Source organism: Sitophilus oryzae, unplaced genomic scaffold (genome assembly GCF_002938485.1).
Source record: "Sitophilus oryzae breed Bouriz unplaced genomic scaffold, Soryzae_2.0 scaffold_682_pilon_pilon, whole genome shotgun sequence".
NCBI lineage: Eukaryota > Metazoa > Arthropoda > Insecta > Coleoptera > Curculionidae > Sitophilus > Sitophilus oryzae.
This window is the reverse complement of record NW_022147287.1, coordinates 1,267,640-1,290,484: the sequence shown is the minus strand read 5'-3', so window position 1 is coordinate 1,290,484 and position 22,845 is coordinate 1,267,640. Positions and strand designations below refer to the sequence as shown.

Below are 22,845 nucleotides of genomic sequence, written 5' to 3'. Positions count from 1 at the left end.
TCCAACATAATAGCTATTTATGTAACAAGTTGCGAAATGAATGTGTTTTATTAAGCACGGGACGATGCGTCGAGTGCTTAAAACACTCTTTTCGCAACGAATTTCATACAAGATTTTTGTGAAAGCGGATAATTTGAGATTTTCATGCTATTATTATTATTCATTTTTAAACATTTTTTAAAATGTTCTGGTAATCGGTAATATTCTGATTTCTAAGGCATTGTTTATGCATTGTTTAATGACAAAGTTCTGTCAGGTTCAAACGTCGCCGTATTTCCTACAAAGTTTTGTGAAAAAATGATTGATAATGACGAATCTTTGGATATTCAACAAGCTGCTGAAACTGCGCTATCCGCGTTATTATAGTGCCCGAGAAGTCGAAAAACTTATACGAGACCATCTACGACAACTTTGAAACATGGGTCAAAGAAAAACATGTTGAGAATTTCACAGAAAAGGTATTGCTAGCCTATTTCCTGAAGTTATCCACTACCTTAAAGCTATCAACTCTGTGGAGTAAATATTCGATGTTCCGCACCATGAACAGAAACGTAGATATTAGTAAATTCACACCTTATTGCATTTTTAAAAAGAAAAGCTTCCGGATATCAGGCAAAGAAATCTAAAGTATTTAAAAACTGGAAATAGAACGCTTTATGAAAGAAGCCGATGACAAAGAATTCCTGTTAGCTAAAGTTGTCTTAATCGTTGGAGTATTTGGAGCATGTAGGAGGGAAGAAATCACGTTTTTGACCGTAGATGCCATTAAAGATTGTCATTCATTTATCAGTGTGAAGAATACAAAAACTCATTTTCCAAGAATGTTTACGATTACTGAGGGACCAATAGATGGTATCAATTTCTTACATGTATTTCGTAAGTACGCAAAACTTTGACCACTCACATGTGACACACAGAGAGAACACTAATAACTAAAGTGAGAGAGACCGATCAACGTTAATTTTCTCAGACTGTGTTAGTGGCGCGGCCTTTGGCGTCTAACCCGAACTATGAGCGCATTATCGATATAGTAGGTTGCATTCATACCTATATACTGGCGCCAAAAATTTAAAATTTGTATATTTGAACCGAATCTTAATCTTTCAAGTTTATAATAAGAAATCTTCGTAGTTTTTTTAGATTATTTTGTTGACAACGAAAATTTATTATTAGACTTTAAAGCATTAAAACCTATAAATAAAATACTGTGTGGGAACATAATAATTTATTTAACTCCATACTCCTTGCGCCATACTCCAACTCAAGGCTGCAATCTTCAGTATCTTTTTTATCTAACTTGGTTGGGAGTGAACAGGGAAGCACGGTTGGGAGCTCGCACAGAGTATCAGTAGGTATCCCGTAGGTATTCAATGTTTTTGATAGTCTTTATTCTCTAAAAAGAACCTAGCAGTTGAAGAAAATAATTTGTATTACTGGAAATAATACCAGGTATAATACCTAGTCGTTTCATAGGTATCAGAAAAGAATGTGATGTTTTAAATTAAAAAAATTAAATTAGCAATGTACGATTATTATGTGCACTCGCTATTACTATTAGGTACCTTAAAATAATTACCGAAATAAAACTTACCTTTAAAGGAAACGTTTTGTCTGGGTCTCAACCACAAAAAAAATTACAAAAATGCCGAATAATCGTGGAATCTGAAATAATCAATAATGACAATAATCTTCTCTTCTGACAAGCTAAAAGAACAGGCACATTCAGTCAAAAAAAAATTTATTACTCCGATTTGCTCCGAATATCAACAGATTTTAGTTATCTCCTTCAAGAGCTAAGAAATAGAAAAAGCTACTGACAATCTAATTAATCCTGTCAAATGTTTAACTTGCAAAGTTGAAAACTTCCTTTTTTGACCGCCTAAACGCTATGCGCGTCTGGGATGCGCGGTGACAGAATAAACTTGTCTACGAAATGCCCTATTCCACAAGTCCTCTCACTTTAGTTATTAGTTTCTCTCTGGTGACACATCAGCGATTTTTCTTGACGTATCGAAAAAATCAATGCTGTACCCTGCCAGTTGGAATCAATACAATTGGGGGTATACCAAAAAAGATAGCGGAATTTCTTGAACTCTCCAACGCCATTGAATACACTGGTCATTGTTTCCGGCGCAGCTCTGTAACAATGCTGGCAGATTCAGGAGCGGACATAACAGTTTTAAAGCGACATTGAAAATTCAATTGAACAAAAAACCGAAATAGCAAAAAGAATCATGGGACAGAAAGACACGCCAAATAAGAAATTAAAAGCAGTTCACGTAGAAGCAGAAGCTACCAGCATTGCCAGTACAAGAAATTTACTTATTCCGACTCCTATAACTTACATTTCTCTTAGAGACGAAAAGTTGGATGCCTCTTATATTAACTTTAATAATTTAAGTAATTGTACCTTCAAGATTTATAATAAATAAATATTTTCATTGTTTCTAACGTTTCATTTTTTACTTTTAGGCACTAGTGCCTAAACACGTGTCACTGTTAGATACTAGTGCCTAAAAGAATGTCATTTCGAATCTCAAATAAATATCAAAAACTGTCAATTTCGAAACGCTTTCACAAAAACTGTATTTTCGTGTTTAAGAAGTGTATTTGTTGCTTACCGGACATCTTCCGTGGCACATTCTAACGTCGCACTCAATGTACAACGCTGGTGATCCTGTAAATCGGAATGTTTTCATGTAGGCGAAAACCTGGGTCTCGTAGACTCCGGCTTCCGACCAGGATCCTCTGAACCTCGATATCAATTTGTCGTCTACTGGACATCTAAGGAATTAAACAAATTATAGTATACTAGACTAGAATCATTTGTAATGATGATGATAAAGCAAAGCAGGAATTTCCATTAACATACAAACTGGATAAAATTTTCTCACATTTATGTCAGCATGAGAAAAAACAATATGGCGATATTATTATATAACTTGGTAATATTTGAGGGGTAGTTTCATCTCATTGGAATTTGACTTTGAAAAAATCCGTTTGCCAAAAATAAGCTTTTTACGTCAAGCAGTTTAAGCAGAATCGTGGTTAATCAATTGCCCAACTTCTTGGAACACCCTGTATGATTTTTTAAAAAATTTCAAAATATGTAAAAAAAACAAAATAAATTATGTGTGTCCAAGCGTTTTCCCGAAAGACTAACCGTTTTTTAAATAACAAATATTGTAATATTTGAGGGGCGTTTTCATCTTCTTGGAATTTGAAATTCGAGAAACCCGATGCTTATCGAACCTCTACACCCCACAGTCAATCCGTCTGCCAAAAATCAGCTTAAAACGTCAAGCAGTTTAAGCAGAATCCTGATTATTCAATGGTCATATTTTATGAAACACCCTGTATAAATTTTTAAAAAATCTTAAAATATGTAAAACAACAAAGTAAAATATACGTGTTTAAGAGTTTTTCCGAAAAACTCACCGGTTTTTAAATAAAAATATTCTAATATTTTTCACCCCCTTAGAATTCGAGTTTCGAAAAATCCCTTCTTATCGAACCTCTAAACCCTAAAGTCAATCCGTTTTCCAAAAATCAACTCTTTATGTCAAGCGCTTTAAGCAGTAAACGTAAATAAAATAAAATATAGGTGTTTAAGCGTTTTTTTCGGAAACTTGACTGTTTTTTAAATAAAAAACATTGTAATATTTGAGGGGTGGTTTCACCCCCTTGGAACTGGAATTTCGAAAAATCCCTTCTTATCGAACCTCTACACCCTAGAATCAACCCGTATGCCAAAATTGAGCTTCTTACGTTGAGTGGTTTGAGCAGGATCGTAATTAATCAGTGGGTCAGTCACTTAAGAAGTTTATATATTAGTATAGATTTTAGTATGATAAGATAAAAAAACGAATATTTTAGTTAAAATACTTTTTAACATTCGGTAATTAATATAAAATATCAAAAAGTGCAGTAGGGAAATGTCTAAAAAATAAACCGTAACTTTGTATAAATAAAAGTTCTCTATTCCCAAATGTGTATTTATGCGGTAAATTTGCGCTTATGAAGTTTTTCCCCTAGACCTTTCATGGTATATCCCCAAGTAGCATTTTCACGACTTGCGACCACATGTTTACTAAACACAACGTTGGATTAGTTACAAAAAATAGTTAGCTCCCTACCTTGGGTATTAAAATAAATTTAAACGTTTTTATAACGTTGTGCCGACGTTGGTCTAGTACTACAGCAAAGTAGAAGCTTCTGCGACGTCGAATAAACATTGTCTTGTAACCTTTTTTGCTTAAGTGATCTTTTGGTGATTCGGACAACGTAGTTACAACGTTGGACAAGTTTTCCGACGTCAGTTTCAGGACCTATTCCAACGTTATGCAAACGTCGTCTGTTTTACTAATTCCAACGTTGTTTAAATTTTCTTATTCTTACGTTGGTAGGACGTCGAGTCACTACCTTTTTGCAACTGTATTGAACCATAACCTTAAATCTTAAATTTTCACTTCATTGTTCTGTTCAGTCAGACAGTTCAGTGCTGTTTTTATTTTTATAAAAAAAACTTAATTAAAATGGGACATAAGAAAGGTACATATAAAACTAAATTTAAATATACATCGACATATATTACCGATAGTTTATCCACTCCCTCGTTTATTTAGATTATAGAGGACGGCACAAGCTAGACTCTAGGATGACTAAATTAGGCAATCTTGCGACTAGTATCTGTTAAGGCCGAACTGCGACTTTATTAGTCCAGTATGCGACTACTCGAACTACTCCATCTTAATCTCCAAAACAACAAAGTGAAAGCCGCCATGTTGTTAAATAAGAAAATGGTTCGTTCCTAAAATAGCAATTCCTGCTTTTTGAATACATTAACTTGAAATATTTGACCCTAGAAAACAATTTTTTCGACTGCGAATAAATTATTCTCATTTTACTAAAAAAAAATTCAAGAAAATTTTTAAAACTTCTTTAATTTTAAGGCCCATTAGTATTTTTCAAAGTAGAAACAATTCATTTATCAATAAAGTTGTATGCGTTTAACTTTTTTGCCTTGGGTAACGAGTTACAAAGTCGGTTAAAGTGTTTCAATAATTATGATCTTCAAACATCCTCCACACTTAAATATTTTTGTTTTGTTTTCCTTCACTGCCATCTGACATATGTCTCTAACTAAATCATAAAAATAATATATTTACTATAATTATCCCAATTTAAGATAAAACGCGACTCAGACGCCATATTAGTTTTGTATTTCTGTGAATTAGGATTTTAAACAACGTTGCAGTTTGTACTAAATTAGGCTTCTAGCCAATGTCGGTATCCAACGTCGTTTCGACCCAAAAATTATTCTCCAAACTAGTGCAGACTAGGGTTGGCACGAGGTTGTGCCGACGTCGCGCCCCGAAGTTTGGTCGCGTGACACAACGTTGTCCCGACGTCCAAATGCTGCTTGGGTCATAGTATTGATTGAATTCATTCAATCAACGATCATAGTTATTGCTTGTTTTTCGTTACTTACCCATATTCATCAATCAGCTGAATCTTTTTCGTAGCTCCATTGTGGGCATAACAGTCGTTCACAACAATGTCGAATCCATCTGAAAATATAAAACGAATAATTATTAGTATTAAACTTACTCATATAGCAATTTCCTTAAGTCCTAAATATGTAAGCCGAATTTTAATAATAATGAGAATAAAAATTAATAAATTAATAATGTTCATAAAAAATAACAACTTCGGAGATTTGCAGATGTGATTATAATCAAGCCATAAAAAATGAATTGGAAAAATAATCCATCGAGATTTTGACGTATCAACGTATCCACTGCCGATCCTTTACATTTGGAATGTAGAAAGGAACCGATTCAATTGCAATTGATTCAATTTGCAATTTTTTTCATCATTAGATATTGATGTAATTTTTGACAAGATGGTTTTGGTGACTATTGTCGTAAGGTCATATTACATTGCATTGGATACTCTATACTAAATAATACAAACAAAACCGTTAATGACTAACGGTACAGTCCGGATTTTAATGAATATTAACAAAAATAATCGAACTAACGATATTAAAAAAACATCTGTAATACTCAAGTATACTAACAGAAAAAAATTGTAAAAAATACCCTAATCCTTTGTATTACCGCCCCTGGCTGCTATAAGTGCCTGCGAAGTTCATTTAATGAAGCTGGTACTGCTTCGCGACCTTTAAACCCTCCTGCCAAGCATTGGTCAAACGTCGAACACGATGGGCTTGTAGTTAGTATATAATTTTATAGAGGAACTTTAAAAAAAATCCAAATAGTTATTTAAAACAATCATTATTAACTTTGAAAAATATGCTCTAAACAAAGATTTATAAAACTATAACGAACTAAAAGTCAACATCTTCGACCATCTTCGACCAAACTTAAATCGATTATTAATTGATAATTGGGTCTAATTGGTTATTGATAATAAACTAGTTGTTTATCCAGTGGCGTCGTAAGTACTTAAAAAAATAATCATAATAATAAAAATATCTTATTTTAATGACACGCCCTGTATCAATATTTAATTCAATTGATTCAATTGACAATAATCACCAAAACCGCCTTGTCACATTGAAAAATAACTTCAAAAAAGAAATGATAATTGAAAAAATTGCAAATTGTTGGTGGCAAGCTTATTTCGCTCTTAAAAATTAACCAAAGCATGTATTGACATTAATCAAAAAACAAAATGCTTAGGAGTCATGGTTCTGACCATAAAATTATATTAAGGAAAATTTACAGACGAAATTGTTGCACAGGGTGTTTTAAAGTTAGGGTAAAAAAACAACCCCTCGATTAACCATGTATAATATGCCAAATACTAAAGTTTATTAAAAACTAAGCTTACGAATAAAAGGTGATATAATTATACAGGGTGTCCCAGGCTGAGCGTGCATTAGAAGTTTCTAGAGAATTATAATATCTAGAACGGAGATTTTTTACACATCATTGTTTTAGAGTGAGATCTATCCGCATACTGAAAACCATATCGAAAATAAAATATTTTCAATATGGCGGCATTTCCGAAAATACCGGAAGTTGGTAGCAACTTTCTTATTTTAAATAGGTACTTCAATTTTTTATTACATAGGTACTTAAAATTTTATGAATTTTAATATCAAACACTCTATACGTAACATTAACCATTTTTGAGAAAAAAAAATATTTTAAATATTTGGAGGAAAAAAACTGCCTGTCAAAAAAAAATTTATAGCCTAAACGTCAAATTTAGTGATTACCACAGCCACTGGGACATAAAGAGGAGACATGTGGCTATATATTTCAAAAATTAAATTGTTTGAATGTCATATAATATTGGCCGTAGCTGTCATGAAATTGAGCGATTAAAAAATTATCATTTTATTTCACTATTGGAAAGTTTTTTCAATTCGTTACTTTTTGATTATACATGTTCCTTTATCTAAAATAAATCGTTCTTAAGTTATTTAAGATTTAATTTGGAAACGTATATTTTTCTTGATTTTATCTAGCTTCCTTTGACATTAAGTGTTAAACAGTCAGACAATTTATTTCCATCTCTCAGAAAACGAATTATTTGAATTTTCTATATTATAAATACTGCTGCCTTAAGAGTTTAAAAAGTGTATTTATAAAAATATATTCTCGTAATTTCGCTCTTTAGTGATATCTAATAGTTGATATTAAGTATTAATAATATACCGTATGATCGAAAAAAACAGCGCAAAGTTGGCTTGGAAATGATGATCGATAATATAAAATTTTTGAACCAAGTGTCACAATATGGCATGGATCTATTGTTTTACATCACTTGACGTTTAAAGTCATAGGCTACTGGTTAAAATCAAGACAAATATTTTTACGGTTTAAAACTAAATCTTAAATAACTTAGAAACTATTTATTTTAGGTATAGGAACATGTATAGTCGAAAAGTAAAGAATTGAAAAGCCTTTTCACTAATGAAATAAAAAAAGTGGGTTTCTATTTGAAAAAAATGATTTATGATAATTTTTTAATCGCTCAATTTCATGACAGCTACGGCCAATATTATATGACATTCAAGCAATTTAATTTTTGAAATATATAGCCACATGTCTCCTCTTTATGTCCCAGTGGCTGTGGTAATCACTAAATTTAACGTTTAGGCTATACACATATTTTTGACAGGCAGTTTTTTTCGTCCAAAAATGTTAAATATTTTTTTTCTCAAAAACGGTTAGTGTTAGGGTATAAAGTGTCTAATATCAAAATTCATAAAATACAGAGAATTCAAGTATGTAATAAAAAATGGGGGCACCCCTTTAAAATAAGGAAGTTGCTGTCGACATCCGGTATTTCCGGAAGTGCTACCATATTAAAAATATTTTTAATCGATAGATCTCGTTGAGAAACAATGATGAGCAAAAAATCTCCGATCTAGATATTGTAGTTCTCTAGAAACTTCTAATGCACGCTCAGTCTGGGACACCCTGTATACAGCTTGCTAAAAAAATCATGAAAATAGGGCTAAAAATAACAAAAATATAACACTTTAAGAATTTAACCAAAAATTTGTCCGTTGCGTTTTTTTGCATGCATGGGTACAATGTAAATGGTAATAAATATAATCAATTGAGCTACAAACAACTCTCATTTTTTCTTCCTTGCTGTTTCTGAAACTCTTCTAATTTATTGAATTTATTAATTAAGAACCGTAGTATCGTTTAGCAGAACCGTAACGTCAATTATTCCACGCTCGTATCCGATTACGGTAAAACGGTTTAGAGTTACCGTCGTTTAATAGTCGAAATAATTACCGAGACAGTTTCGATCCGCGCCATCTTACGCTAATTTCGTACCACCGTCGCCATAACTTTATCGGTACTATACAGAGAGAGGAAGAGTGAGAGAGAGCCCGACCAGGCTGCTCTATGAATTTTATCGCTAATGGTCGAAGTTTTAAAACCTTTAAAAATTAATTTGCCCGTACCTCACATTCTTCCGCGTCATTATTCTCCAAGACAGTAGAAGCTCTTAAGAATTGGCATACGTAAGAAGCATCCACGTAATAAATTCTGTTAGAAAATAATTGCAAATTTTCTAACTATTTTTTTTGCGTTTTTTGTATTTCTTTTTTTTAGTTATACGTTTGTTTTTACTTTCTTCTTTTTAGTTTTTTCTTTTTTTTTTGTTTTTATTGATGATTGTTCTATTTATTTTATTTTATTGTTATTTAAAACAAAATTATAAACAATAAGAAACAAAAGTGAATAAAAGAAAAACGAAACAAAGAAAAATTAAAGATAATAAAAAGTAAAATTAAATAAATAAACAATAAAAAATAAAATAATCAAAAAGAAATAAGTAGAACAATCATGAATAAAAAAAATAAAAATTATCTTTGCAGTTTGTGAAATCAGAGGTCCCAATCCAAACGCTGATATAGTGATGAGCAACTGCAAGACCAGGCGAGTCTGAGTCTTGGTCTTGCAAGAAATAGGTAGGTAGTCTTAGATGTTTATTATTAATTTTGATTAACGTCATATTTTTTCTGTTGTTAAAGTATCAGGTTTTCCGATAATAATTATCACCCTTTCCATAGCATCGAACTAAATAAATGTTGTGCTTCTTTAACAATTTACAACAGCAAGAAATATTATGTTAATTATAATTCTATCAGTAAGTATCTATGAAAGAAGGAAAACGGAATTATATTACCATAGAAAGGCGTTTTGATTTTTAGGACGTGAGGAATCTCCCCAGGAGCGATGGCACATGTTTTTTGAAACACCCTATATAAACTTTAGAATACCGTTTTTTATATAACACAAAAATTAAATGACATTCCATATTTGGTTATTTTTCTTTAATTGATTATAGATAAAATTTATAACAAAGTTGTTGATTAGGTACTTACAGAGACACATGATTTATTTATTGTTCTTACTTTTTGTTAGAAAAGCAAAAAATATATTATTTATTCCAATAAATTAACAATAATTAACATTACAAGAACTTACCCAACTATTACGGTTACTTTATGCACACTCTCATGCAGATTTTATTTGAACTGCTTAACAAATTGGCGTTGTTAACAATTCAAGAACGAGAAGACCGCCGTAATGTCTTTTAACTATTTGTTCGCTAACTATTTGTGTAGCTACGTGCATTAGAGCGATTCAACTTATTTTTATTTTAATCGGAAAGGCTTTATTTTAAAGTCGTGGTAAATGGGGATTCTTTTGCGGAAAAAGAAGGAGTAGAACTGTTAAGCCGTTAGTTTTTACGATGATGCTGTCGATCTGGTGTCCGTAAAAAGTGTGTATAAAATATAGTTTAAGTTCTCACGCGAATATACTGGGTATTAAATTAGTTTAAAGCGTTATGGAATTTTGAATCACCACATTTTGTCACTTCCTGTTCCACCGGAAATGACTACAACTTTTGATTTTTAAATGACATCCTCGGTATTTTTTTACTTCATTCGATAGAAAATTACACTCTAAATACACACATCGGAAAAATCTAGGGATATCATTTTATTAAAGTTAAAAATAAATGTTTTGAATAAACAACCACATATTTGTAGGCCGATTCTTTCTACTTTGATTGAAACGAAGTAGTCACACTAGTTATTTCTAAATTTGGGATATTTGCAGAAGTGTTTGTGCATATTTTGTCAAATGTATAAAAAGCACCTAGCATCAATTGTTCGAATTTAACCTGTACTGGCTATGTTTTTATGATAACTGGCCAGAATTCATTCAAATAACTCTGTTTAGTATTAAACGACATTATGGAGCGTAGACATCTTAACAGAGACGAAATGCTAAGGGCCATGGGTATGCTCGAAGCTGGAATGCGCCAAATCGACGTAGCTAGAGCATCAAATACAACGCAAAGTGTAATATCGCGATTAAGTGCACGCTACCGTGAAAGTGGTGATGTTGCTGAAAGGCACACAGGGCGACATCGCATTACTACCCCTCAGCAAGATCATTTTTTACAATTAAATGCTCGACGCTAACCGACTCTTACAGCACCAGAGCTTAGTTTAATTCTCCAGGAAACACATAATAATGTAACCGTTAGTCCTGACACTGTTCGCAATAGATTAAGAGAGGTCAACTTAAGAAACAGACGCCCCTGGAGAGCTTAACCCTTAACGAGAGGAAATCGAGAAGTACGATATTTGTGGGCTCAAGATCATGTTCAGTGGTCGAATGAACAATGGGCCAATGTTCTCTTCACGGATGAGTCACGCTTTGGAATTCACCCGGATTCGAGAAGGCTTAGGGTATGGAGAGAACCGGGAAATCTTATTCGGTTGGCTCATGTTCAGGAAGTGCACCCTTATCAAGGTGGAACAGTTATGGTCGGGGGAGGAGTCCAGTTAGGCCGAAAAACCGATCTCGTTTTTCTTGATAGGTTTCTAACAGGAATCACATATCGTGATTTAATTCTTGAGCCTGTCGTGTTACCATATGCCAATGATTTTGGGAGAAACTTCATTCTCATGCATGACAATGCACGGCCTCATACAGCTAGAGTGGTAAGTGAGTTTATCAATGCTTATCAATTAAACATTTTACCCTGGCCGGCACAATCTCCTGACCTCAACCCCATCGAGCACGTATGGGACGCGGTCCAAAGAAGAATTTTGAGAATGGGTATGCCTCGTGAAACTCGTAAGGATCTGGTTCGGGCCGTGAATGCAGCGTGGCAGGCTGTACCTCAAGAAGAGATCGACAACCTGATCAGAAGGATGGAGAGACGATGTAGGGCTGTAATGAACAGTAGAAGAGGCCATACCCTTTATTAAGTAAAAATGGTTTTATCTTTTTTTTTAATTCACAGTTTAGAATAAAAAAAAATGTGTGTATTTTTTTGAGTTCAATTAAACTCAAGGTAAATTTGAGAAATTCGGTAAATTTCGCATTTTTATTTCCAATACGTCCTGTAAACTATTTGTTTATTTTAATTTTATTATATCAGAATTGCAAATAATAAAATTACTGACGATGGCTGGATAAAATTGTAATATCCTAGACTTTTCCGGTGTGTGTAGAATAAATGATATATCATATATGTCAACTTTTAACATTTGAAATTGCAAGATGTGGTTCATGACAACAAGTTGACTCGAAATGCTGTGTGTTCGTGAAATACCAAATTATTCGTAAAAAATACTTTTTCCAAATGTGCTAATGGGCCACCCTTGCTTCATTTGAAAAAATTGAGATATGATTAAAATACGATTTGGGCATCTTTTAATCGCCCAGGACAAGTTTTTATACTTTTAGAATTATTCGTAAAACTAAAAAAATCTTAGTCTATTGAAAGACATAGTAAAAGAAAGTAGAATAACTGTAATTAACCTTACTTCATGTCGCTATTTTTTTTAATATCCATAAACCTCATTTAATAATGTAGTGCGTTAATTTACTGACGGACGTTTTGTTAATAAACCTTTTTAATAAGTATGTGGCAATAGTCCAAAAAAATAGACCTTTAAATAGGAAGTCTTGGTATAAACTTGAATTTTTGATTTAAATTACTTTGAAAGATCTAAAAAAAGGTGAAATAAATAAAAATATTTTCTCGAAACTTCGGAGAAACTGTAAGAACTAGAAGAAAAATGTTCAAATAAAAGTTGTGGACCGTCAAATTTTACATAGAAATGATCTCTATACTTTTTTTGTTCAGATCAAAATTAACCGAGATAGGATGGCTGGAAGCTAGGGGAAAATTATAAGTTGCTGAAAAATTCATATATTTATAATAATAATAATAGCTCCCGTATATAGCGTTTGACGCCTTGGGAGTAGCAAGGTACAGTTTGCTATACTAGAGCCGTTCAGTATACAAGGAAGATAATGTGGCTATCACTGCGCTTCAACCGCCTATTATTACCTCAGGATTGTGAATCCCAAGTACTCATTTAAGGCTGAGTCGACCTAGGTACCCAAACTATTTTTATTTTAATAAAAATAGTCGGCTGATGAAATGCCGGGTGTGGGATTCATATATGTGTAAATTCATATTATTTAACATTTTTATTCAATTTGTTTGGAAAATTATAAATTTCAATTAAGACTTTTTTTAAATTCACCCCGAGAAGGTGAAAAATATAAATAAAGTGATTTTTCCAAATTTCAAAATATTTTATAGGGTGTTCCAAACTTTCACCAAAGTTACAACATTTTGTGTTCCCTCGTATAATTGACAGATGGAAACTCTCATTTTTAATTTAGAAACAGATACTAAAAAGTCAAATAATTTAGCTACAAATTGCTCAAAAGATCATCAAAATCGGTCCACTAGAACACAATATACAGGGTTGTTCACCACATACGACACGGAGTATTGTAGCTAAACGATTAGATTTTTGCATATTATAAGTTTCGGGGTTCGTTGAAGGACTATTAGAGCCACAATTTAAAAATATTTTTACAAGATACATAGTGTCCCAAATAAATAAAATATATCAAACTTGCATTTTTTTAAATGGAACACCCTGTATATTATTACATTTTTAGTTTCTACGATTAAAATAAAGGTTAATTTGATAAAGGTTTATTACACTTAAACCTTACCGTTTTTGAAATATTTTCAATTTTGTGAAATTGTAGTCAAAATTTTAAGGCTTCAATTCTCCAAGGATATCAAAGTTTTTAATAGTAAATATTTACTGAAGTTTATTTATTGATCAGTTATTGTGTTGCAATAATAAAAATTATACTACCTTATACAGAGTGTCTAAAATTTTATTTTAAATAATTACTAGCTTTAAACGGCAGTAACTTGTTTAATTTAAATGGAACACCCTGTATATTTTATGAGAATCAGATGCACAATTTAATTATCTATCAAATTGTATTATACCATTTTTTACCTATAGCTCCAAGTTTCCGTAGAAAATGCATTTTTTTGTAATTTTAAATTCATTTATCAATATATCCATGGAAGACTGACATTTTAGATTATTTTTAAAGATGTACCAAATTTTTAAAGAGTACAGATACTAATATTCTCGATATACTTTGTTTATTTCATTAAAAAATAAAAAAACTGTTTAAATATTTGTTAAAAAGGACCAATTAAAATGATTCCAGTATTCAAACTACATTAATTGACTGTTTGCGTTGATTAATAATAATTGCTCCAAAAACTAAAAAACTGAATTTTTTATGTGTATTAGACAGTGTGGTAAAAAGTAACACCTTAAAAATGATATTTCATTTTTTGACAAATGCTTATTTGTAACAACAAAGACATTCATTTTTATAACTTATTATTATATTGATTTCTAATTCAAATCCACATTTATTTTGAATAATTTATTCACGAACATAATTAAGTATGTAATTAATTAGTATTTGGGTGGAAATAATGGTGGTATAATTAATTAATGGTTACTCTTTTATGAAGATTTAAATAGTTTTCTTTTTGCATACAAATGGGCTAGCAATATTATCATTTTGTTAAAAACAATAATATTACTAGCCTGTACATTTTGTACATTTGTTGCTTTAAAAACAATCTAAAATGTCAATATTCCATGGGTATATTGATAAATGAGATCTAAATTATAAGAAAATGCATTTTCTACGAAAACTTGAAATGATAGGTAAAAAGTGGTATAATACAATTTAATAGACAATTAAATTATGCATCTGATTCTCCTAAAATATACAGGGCGTTCTATTTAAATTAAACAAGTTATTGCCGTTTAAAGCTAGTAATTATTTAAAATAAAATTTTAGACACTCTGTATAAGGTAGTATAATTTTTATTATTGCAACACAATAACTGATCAATAAATAAACTTCAGTAAATATTTACTATTAAAAACTTTGATATCCTTGGAGAATTGAAGCCTTAAAATTTTGACTACAATTTCACAAAATTGAAAATATTTCAAAAACGGTAAGGTTTAAGTGTGATAAACCTTAATAAAATTTACCTTTATTTCAATCGTAGAATCTAAAAATGTAATAATATATAGGGTGTTGAATTTAAAAAAATACAACTATAGCATTTTTTACTTATTTGGGACACTCTGTATCTTGTAAAATGATTTCTAAATTGTAGCTCTAATAGTCCTTCAATGAACCCAAAACTTAAAATTTGTAAAAATCTAATCGTTTAGCTATAATACTCCGTGTCGTATGTGGTGAACAACCCTGTAAAAAACTTTAAAATACATCAAAGTTTTAAAGTGCTTGTTCTCGTGTCGATGAGGGTATATTAAATCAAGTATAACAAGTATCTTACCATATTTGCTCCTCATGTAGATAATAAGGGTTAAGGGATCCCCCACTCTTACTGGTCCAGTCACTCTGTTGCCCGCTGTTCCATATCCGTACCTAATCTCCATATAACATTCCGGAGGGGTTAGTGTAAACACCACTGGATTTCCTGTGGCCACCCTAAACACAATAAAACAATTAATTACATATACTCAGGTATCTAGATGTGCTTAAACTAAGAGAAAAATATTTAAAATACGATATACTTAAAACTGATACCAAATTTTGTTATGTGTTGAAAAGAAGAATGAAAATGAAAAGAAATAAGGAAATGATGTCAATTTTTGACATTTCCAAAAGTGCTGCAATATTGAATAAAAATATATGAGAGAGATCTTGTAAGTAGAGAAATTGGGAAATACTGAGATCCAAGAATTTTCCAAAAATTTCTAAAAAGTTCTAATGCAAGATCAGTGAAAAGTTATACTTACTCCACGTCTAAAAAAGGAAACGTCACAGTTTTCCAGAAATCGTAACCATATTCACAGGTGACCTTGAAATGCTCATCATATTCTTCTTCGATGAGCGGATTGTATTGAACGGTGACTGTATTCCACATGAAATTTTTCTGTAAAAAATATTTTATTTAACCATACAAAATATTATTTATTATTTATTTCATTTAAAAATATAATTTGCAAGGTCTTTAAGACTTTCCAAGTTCCAAAACTAAAAGGCGTTTCTATGGTAATATAATTTCGATTTCATTCTTTGATAGATCGTTATAATTAATTTTGATTAACGTCATATTTTTTTATGTTAAAGTATCACATTTTCCGATTGAACTAAATAAATTTTGTGCTTCTTTGACATTTTAAAACAACAAAAAATATGACGTTGATTAAAATTCTGTCAATAATAATCTATCAAAGAATGAGAAAGAAATTATATCACGATTGAAACGCGTTCTGATTTTTAGAACTTGGAAAGCAAACATTTTTATAAATAATGCATTTTACTCGAAACGTCAATAATAAAAAAGTTTTTTCTCTTGTAAAGACAATCCGGGGACATACTGTATAATGATATTCAAGGAGTTTACATAAATATAATATATCTGACAGTCAAGCTTCTTTAAAAAATATAGTAGCACACCAGAGCTAAATATTTTGAAAAAAAAACAGCATTGTATAAAGAGTATCCGCAAAAGATTTAAACATATCGAAGTAACTAAAGTGTGTTTGAGTAAACTCGGGGTAGCTCTCTCAATATATGCTCAGACATTCAGGCAGCAGTTAACGTGCCCATGAGCCCAAAGGTACCGTTGAGACTAATCTGGAAATGTCTGAATGAACTTGGAACTTGGCAGAGAAAAAAAACAGAATTAAATTATTTTAAGTGCGATATCCAAAGCAACAAAAAAAACAACAAACTGACTAGGCTAGGGTCATCAGAATGCCATCTTGGTCTAGAGCCAGTACTGGGAACATCCAAGTGTATAACCCGTCTTACAGAGAAAATAAAGTTCTCCTACTCTGGGTGCCAGCTCACCAAGGTAGGGTTTCCGGAACCGGAGCTATTTTTCGGAACCGGGAATTTCGGTACCGCGCCTCTTAGGAACCGGGATTTCCCGGTTTTTTCGGTACTGACTAATTTTTGTTCAATGGTGGTGCAGTTCATTAATCAGAAAGCAAGGGATAGTTTATTCACAGTAAAATGGATAAAAAATTGAGATTTTTAATGAAAATAACATCAAATTATTGTAAGTAATCAGTCATGAAAAATTAACATAAACACAAACATGAACACAAGTAAAGAAAAAAAAGTATAGGTAACTTAAATTTCACATCAAACAACATAAACCAACTTAACTGAATTTGAGACAAAAGCCCTAAAATTTTGAATTAAAAATGCAAATATCTATTAACACATAACATAGCATCATTGCTTATTTAGAAGAGTTTGATTTCGATCGCTAGAAAGTATCAAAGGACTTTTTCACGTAACAAAAAAATAATTTTTTAATTATTGTTACCGAGGCCCGGTTCTGTGATGGCCAAAAAAATCTGAACCCTAATTGGTAGTATTAATTAGAGTTTCCGGAACCGTACTAAAATATTTACGTTCAACGATTATGAAATTTATCAATTAACAAGCAAGGGATGGTTTTCAAAAGTAAAACCGATAAAAAATTGAGTTTAAAATGGAAATAATATCAAATTATTAAGTCATGAGAAAGTAAATATAAACACAAATAATGAACACAAGCGAAAAAAAAAAGAAAACACATAGGTAGCTTAAAACCATCTTAACTACACACATCGGAACAGTCTAGGGATATTACAATTTTATCCAGCCATCGTCAGTAATTTTATTATTTGCATTTCTGATATAATAAAATTAAAATAAACAAATAGTTTACAGGACGTATTGGAAATAAAAATGCGAAATTTACCGAATTTTTCAATTTTTATTTAACAAATTTACCTTGATTTTTATTGAACTCAAAAAAATACACACATTTTTTTTATTCTAAACTGTGAATTAAAAAAAAAAGATAAAAATCAATTTTACATCATTTTATTAAAATCAATTTATTTTATTTTTAATAAAGGGTATAGATTGGCTAGAGATCGCGAAGCATGGAAAAACCTAGAAGAGGCCTATATCCAACACTGGATGGAACCAGGCTAAGAAAGAAAGAAGAAAGGGTATAGCCTCCTCTACTGTTCATTACAGCCCTACATCGTCTCTCCATGCTCCTGATCAGGTTGTCGATCTCTTCTTGAGATACAGCCTGCCACGCTGCATTCATGGCCCGAACCAGATCCCTACGAGTTTCACGAGGCATACCCATTCTCAAAATTCTTCTTTGGACCGCGTCCCATACGTGCTCGATGGGGTTGAGGTCAGGAGATTGTGCCGGCCAGGGTAAGATGTTTAATTGATGAGCATTGATAAACTCACTTCCCGCTCTGGCCGTATGAGGCCGTGCATTGTCATGCATGAGAATGAAGTTTCTCCCAAAATCATTGGCATGTGGTAACACGACAGGCTCAAGAATTAAAGCACGATATGTGATTCCTGTTAGAAACCTTTCAAGAAAAACGAGATCGGTTTTTCGGCCTAACTGGACTCCTCCCCAGACCATAACTGTTCCATCTTGATAAGGGTGCACTTCCTGAACATGATCCAACCGAATAAAATGTCCCGGTTCTCTCCATACCCTAAGCCTTCTCGAATCCGGATGAATTCCAAAGCGTGACTCATCCGTGAAGAGAACATTGGCCCATTGTTCATTCGACCACTGAACATGATCTTGAGCCCACAAATATCGTACTTCTCGATTTCCTCTCGTTAAGGGTTGAGCTCTCCAGGGGCGTCTGCTTCTTAAGTTGACCTCTCTTATCTATTGTGAACAGTGTCAGGACTAACGGTTACATTATGTGTTTCCTGGAGAATTAAACTAAGCTCTGGTGCTGTAAGAGTCGGTCGGCGTCGATCATTTAATTGTAAAAAATGATCTTCCTGAGGGGTAGTAATGCGATGTCGCCCTGTGTGCCTTTCTGCAACATCACCACTTTCACGGTAGCGTGCACTTAATCGCGATATTACACCTTGCCTTGTATTTAATGCTCTAGCTACGTTGATTTGGCGCATTCCAGCTTCGAGCATACCCATGGCCCTTAGCATTTCGTCTCTGTTAAGATGTCGACGCTCCATAATGTCGTTTAATACTAAACAGAGTTATTTGAATAAATTCTGGCCAGTTATCATAAAAACATAGCCAGTACAGGTTAAATTGGAACAATTGATGCTAGGTGCTTTTTATACATTTGACAAAAAATGCATAAACACTTGTGCAAATATCCCAAATTTAGAAATAACTAGTATGGCTACTTCGTTTCGATCGAAACATTATAGAAACTTCAAAATAACTTCAGAAGTAAAAACAGTAAGAAATAGCATCATTACTTATTTAGAAGAGTTTAATTTCGACTGCTAGAAAGTATCAAAAGTCTTTCGCACGTAACACAAAATATGTTTTTACTTATATTTCCGAAAGTACCGAAAGAACTGGGAATTCCGGGTAATTTCGGTACCGGGAATACCCGGTTCTGAACCCTAGCCTAAAACAACACAATTTTATATCTACTTAATTTTTTTTCCAACGATTAAAATAATGTAAGTAGAGAAGTTAAAAATTACCATTTAATGCCAACAGTCGGTATGTAAGTATTTATGTTTTTCACGCCCCAGAGCAAAATGATTTCCTTCAAGCGTTTTATTCGTACATAGTTATTACGCGAAAATGTTTTATTGAATTAAATCGAGTTCATTTCATTCTGACTTTCTAATGAGCTCAGTTATTTAACGTCACGAAGAGATCCAGCTGGGTCATTATTATACACATCATATAGATTTATAGTCGTTATTTTATGCCATTTGATTAAATACGCGTTTCTAAAAAAATGGACGTTTTATTACAATACCGTTTGGTCGAATTACATCGATGTTATAGTAGAAGTAGAAATGGTACTATAAAGTTGACAGTTATGGTTAATTGTGAGTTATTTGAAGTCTTATAGTTATTTTTTATACAAGACGATAAAATGGTATTTTATCGTCCACCGAAAACATTAATTCACGAGCGATGAAATCGCCAGTGAATTAATTTCGGGAGACGATAATGCAATTTTATCGTCGTGTATAAAACAATATTTTTTAAAAAGTTACGTTTTAAAAAATATTCAGAAATTATTATTTCAAGGAATTTATTAGGAGTCGAAAAAATATTGTGCTGTGTTGGCATTGGTTTCTATGTAATTTGACAAATAAATAAAGTTGTCTCTTTAGTTGTCAGTTTTGAGTCAATATTTTTTAATTATCTTTCGTGTCGATTGCTGATTGAATTGGAGCCAGAAATGGCTCAAAACGAAATAAGTAAATTACCAACAGATATTCAGGTTGAGGCGACAAACGCCATATCCAAACTACTTCGATTTAAATCCCGAATAACTTATGAAAAGGAATACAATTTTTTTCAAAAATGGAAGCAATTATAAAACTTGCGAGAAGAAATAATGTTTTTAACCTATCCTCGGCTGTTCAAGTATCATTTAATCTACCATTGCGGTTAAAGTACTATTTTATCTACTATTTTCGATAGATATAAGGCAATTTTAACAGTTGCTATGGAAAAAAAGTAAATGTTAAAACTACCTTTAATACAGTGCGTCTTCAAGTTAATAATGTCAAGACTTCAATATTCAGTATGTCCCCGGATTGTTTTTACAAGAGAAAAAACTTTTTTATTATTGACATTTCGAGAAAAATGCATTCTTTATAAAAATTTTTGCTTGTTCTAAAATGGCTAATCCCGTTTAGACTTATGCAAATTTCCATACCGTTTTAAAGAAAAGTCCTAAAAATCAAAAGGACGTTTTTATGGTAATATAAATTCATTTTCATTCTTTGATAGATTGTTATTGATAGAATTTTAATTAACGTCATTACTGACCATAGATAAAGGAAATAAATTTAGATTAGAATGCCCGTCAAAATTTTGGGTCGCGAAATTGTTTTGGGTCGCGACCGTTGTACGCGGTCTGGCGCTGCTATAGCGGTTGATAAGAACAACCGCAAACAAAGACAGAAATAATTTTCTCTTGTCAAAGTCAGAATCTTCAAAAATTATAAAATCTTTCAAAATCTAAACCGCTTAAAAGAAAATAATAATAAGTTTGAATAAATATATTTGGCGATATAATTCCGGAAAAAGCCGAACCGCTCCGAAATTTTCAAAAGCTTTGGGTCGCGACCGTAGCAAGAATAGGGCCAAATAGTGTTTACATTGTCCTTATGGGAACTTTCCAATCTAAACTTGTTTCATTTATCTATGTTACTGACTGAGTCAATACTAGACTTTTAACCAGTGTGTGAGATGATTAAAATTTTCAAATTCAAAATTGTTCAAGATTAAACATCAACAAACAAGTCGTTTACCGCTCTCTCCAGTAAGTATGATTTATATATATTTTGAAGGCAGATGATTGTACATTTTTTGGCATTGTATAGCATTGAGCCTTTAACTAGTTCTGAGCTCGGGGTTGGCAGATAAAGATCGTGTTCCGCATTCCTAAATGGATAGTTGTGATATGGCCTTTCGGGAATGGCAGATATGTCCTTGCGGATTAAGCCAACGGATTCAAAAATGAATAAAGAAGGAAGAGTCAGTATTTTGAAATTTTTAAAGAAATTCTGGCAGTGAGTCCTACTGTTCAGTCCCAATAAATATCGAACTGCTCTCTTTTGAAGTTTGAAAATACGATCACATTTTGTTGCGCAGCCTAACATAACCTCAGAATGGAAGGGCGTAACGAAGATGTGACTCAAAAAGGGCATAATAGGCTATTCTAGAGGTTGATAAGTTAAGTTCCTTAGAAACTTATCTTAGCGCAAAACAAGCAGCGCTTAGTTTCTTTGATAAAGCTTCGATGTGCAAGTCCCATTTTAACGAGTTGTCTAAAACAAGTTTTAAGAATATCACACACCCCACGACGTCAATACTGGTGTTAATAAGTACAAAAGGTTGTATAGTACTTTTATATGACAAAACCTTAGTTTTTAATAGGTTGAGGCATAGGAGATTAGAATCGCACCAAGATTTAATGGTGCTTAAGTCACTGGACATTGTATTATATAGTGCCGTAACACCTAGGCCGCTCCAAATGGAACTAGTGTTGTCCGCAAAGAGGCAGATTTTACCACTAATGTTTAGATTTGCAATGTCGTTGATAAACACCAAAAACAAAATAGGGCTAAGTACTGAACCCTGAGGGACACCACATCCTATAGACTTACAAGAAGACATAGACGTATCAATCCCCACAAGCTGCCTTCTGTTGCCAAGATAAATATAATATAATATAGCAGGGTTCGGAAAACTACCTGTTACTTTTAAAAACTACATAAACTACATTACATGTAGTTAATGTAGTTTATGTAGAGGGTGTGGTTTATGTAACCTATGTATGTAACTTTCAAATGTCAAAGATTTGAGATGAGGTTATAATAAGTTGAAGCTTTAGCTAAAACTTATAATAAGTTGAAACTTTAGCTAAAACACAATGTATTTAAGAAAACAGAAGAAATATGGCTTTAAATATAATATTCACACATCATACTTATTTACACCCCTCATACAAAGCAAAATTATTCATAATATCAATTTAATTTTATTAACGTAGTTTTCATGTAGTTAATGAACGAGAAAAGACGTAGTTTTTGAAGAAAAACTACACGTAGTTAATCAGGTAAATTACGTCTCAGTTAACTACTTCCGAACCCTGAATTCCATAGTATTACAATTATTTGGTAATTAAGATATGATTTACACAGTCGAAAGCCTTAAAGAAATCACAGAAAATTGTAGCTGTAGAGTGATGGTTATTCAGGCTAGAGTATACATTCTTAAAAAGGTCAAACATAGCATCATTTGAGCAACTGTTACTTAGAAATCCAAATTGATGGGTAGTAAGTACTTTATATTTAAGGAGAAAATATAGAATTTTTTTAACCAATCTTATCTTAGTTTTTTTAACCTTTTTTTAACCAATCTTTC

At 32.2% G+C, this 22,845-nt stretch overlaps 1 protein-coding gene across 1 annotated transcript in view; it reads right to left on the bottom strand.

Moving 5' to 3' along the window:
• Positions 1–22,845, bottom strand: part of LOC115888025 — an 85,204-nt gene that overhangs the window by 2,182 nt on the left and 60,177 nt on the right. Inside the window, exons 6-9 of the mRNA XM_030907594.1 lie at positions 15,713–15,849; positions 15,247–15,401; positions 5,492–5,570; positions 2,622–2,784 (exon numbers count right to left, since the gene is read on the bottom strand). Of these exons, the coding sequence (XP_030763454.1) occupies positions 2,622–2,784; positions 5,492–5,570; positions 15,247–15,401; positions 15,713–15,849 (534 nt within the window). The remainder of the gene's footprint in view (positions 1–2,621; positions 2,785–5,491; positions 5,571–15,246; positions 15,402–15,712; positions 15,850–22,845) is intronic.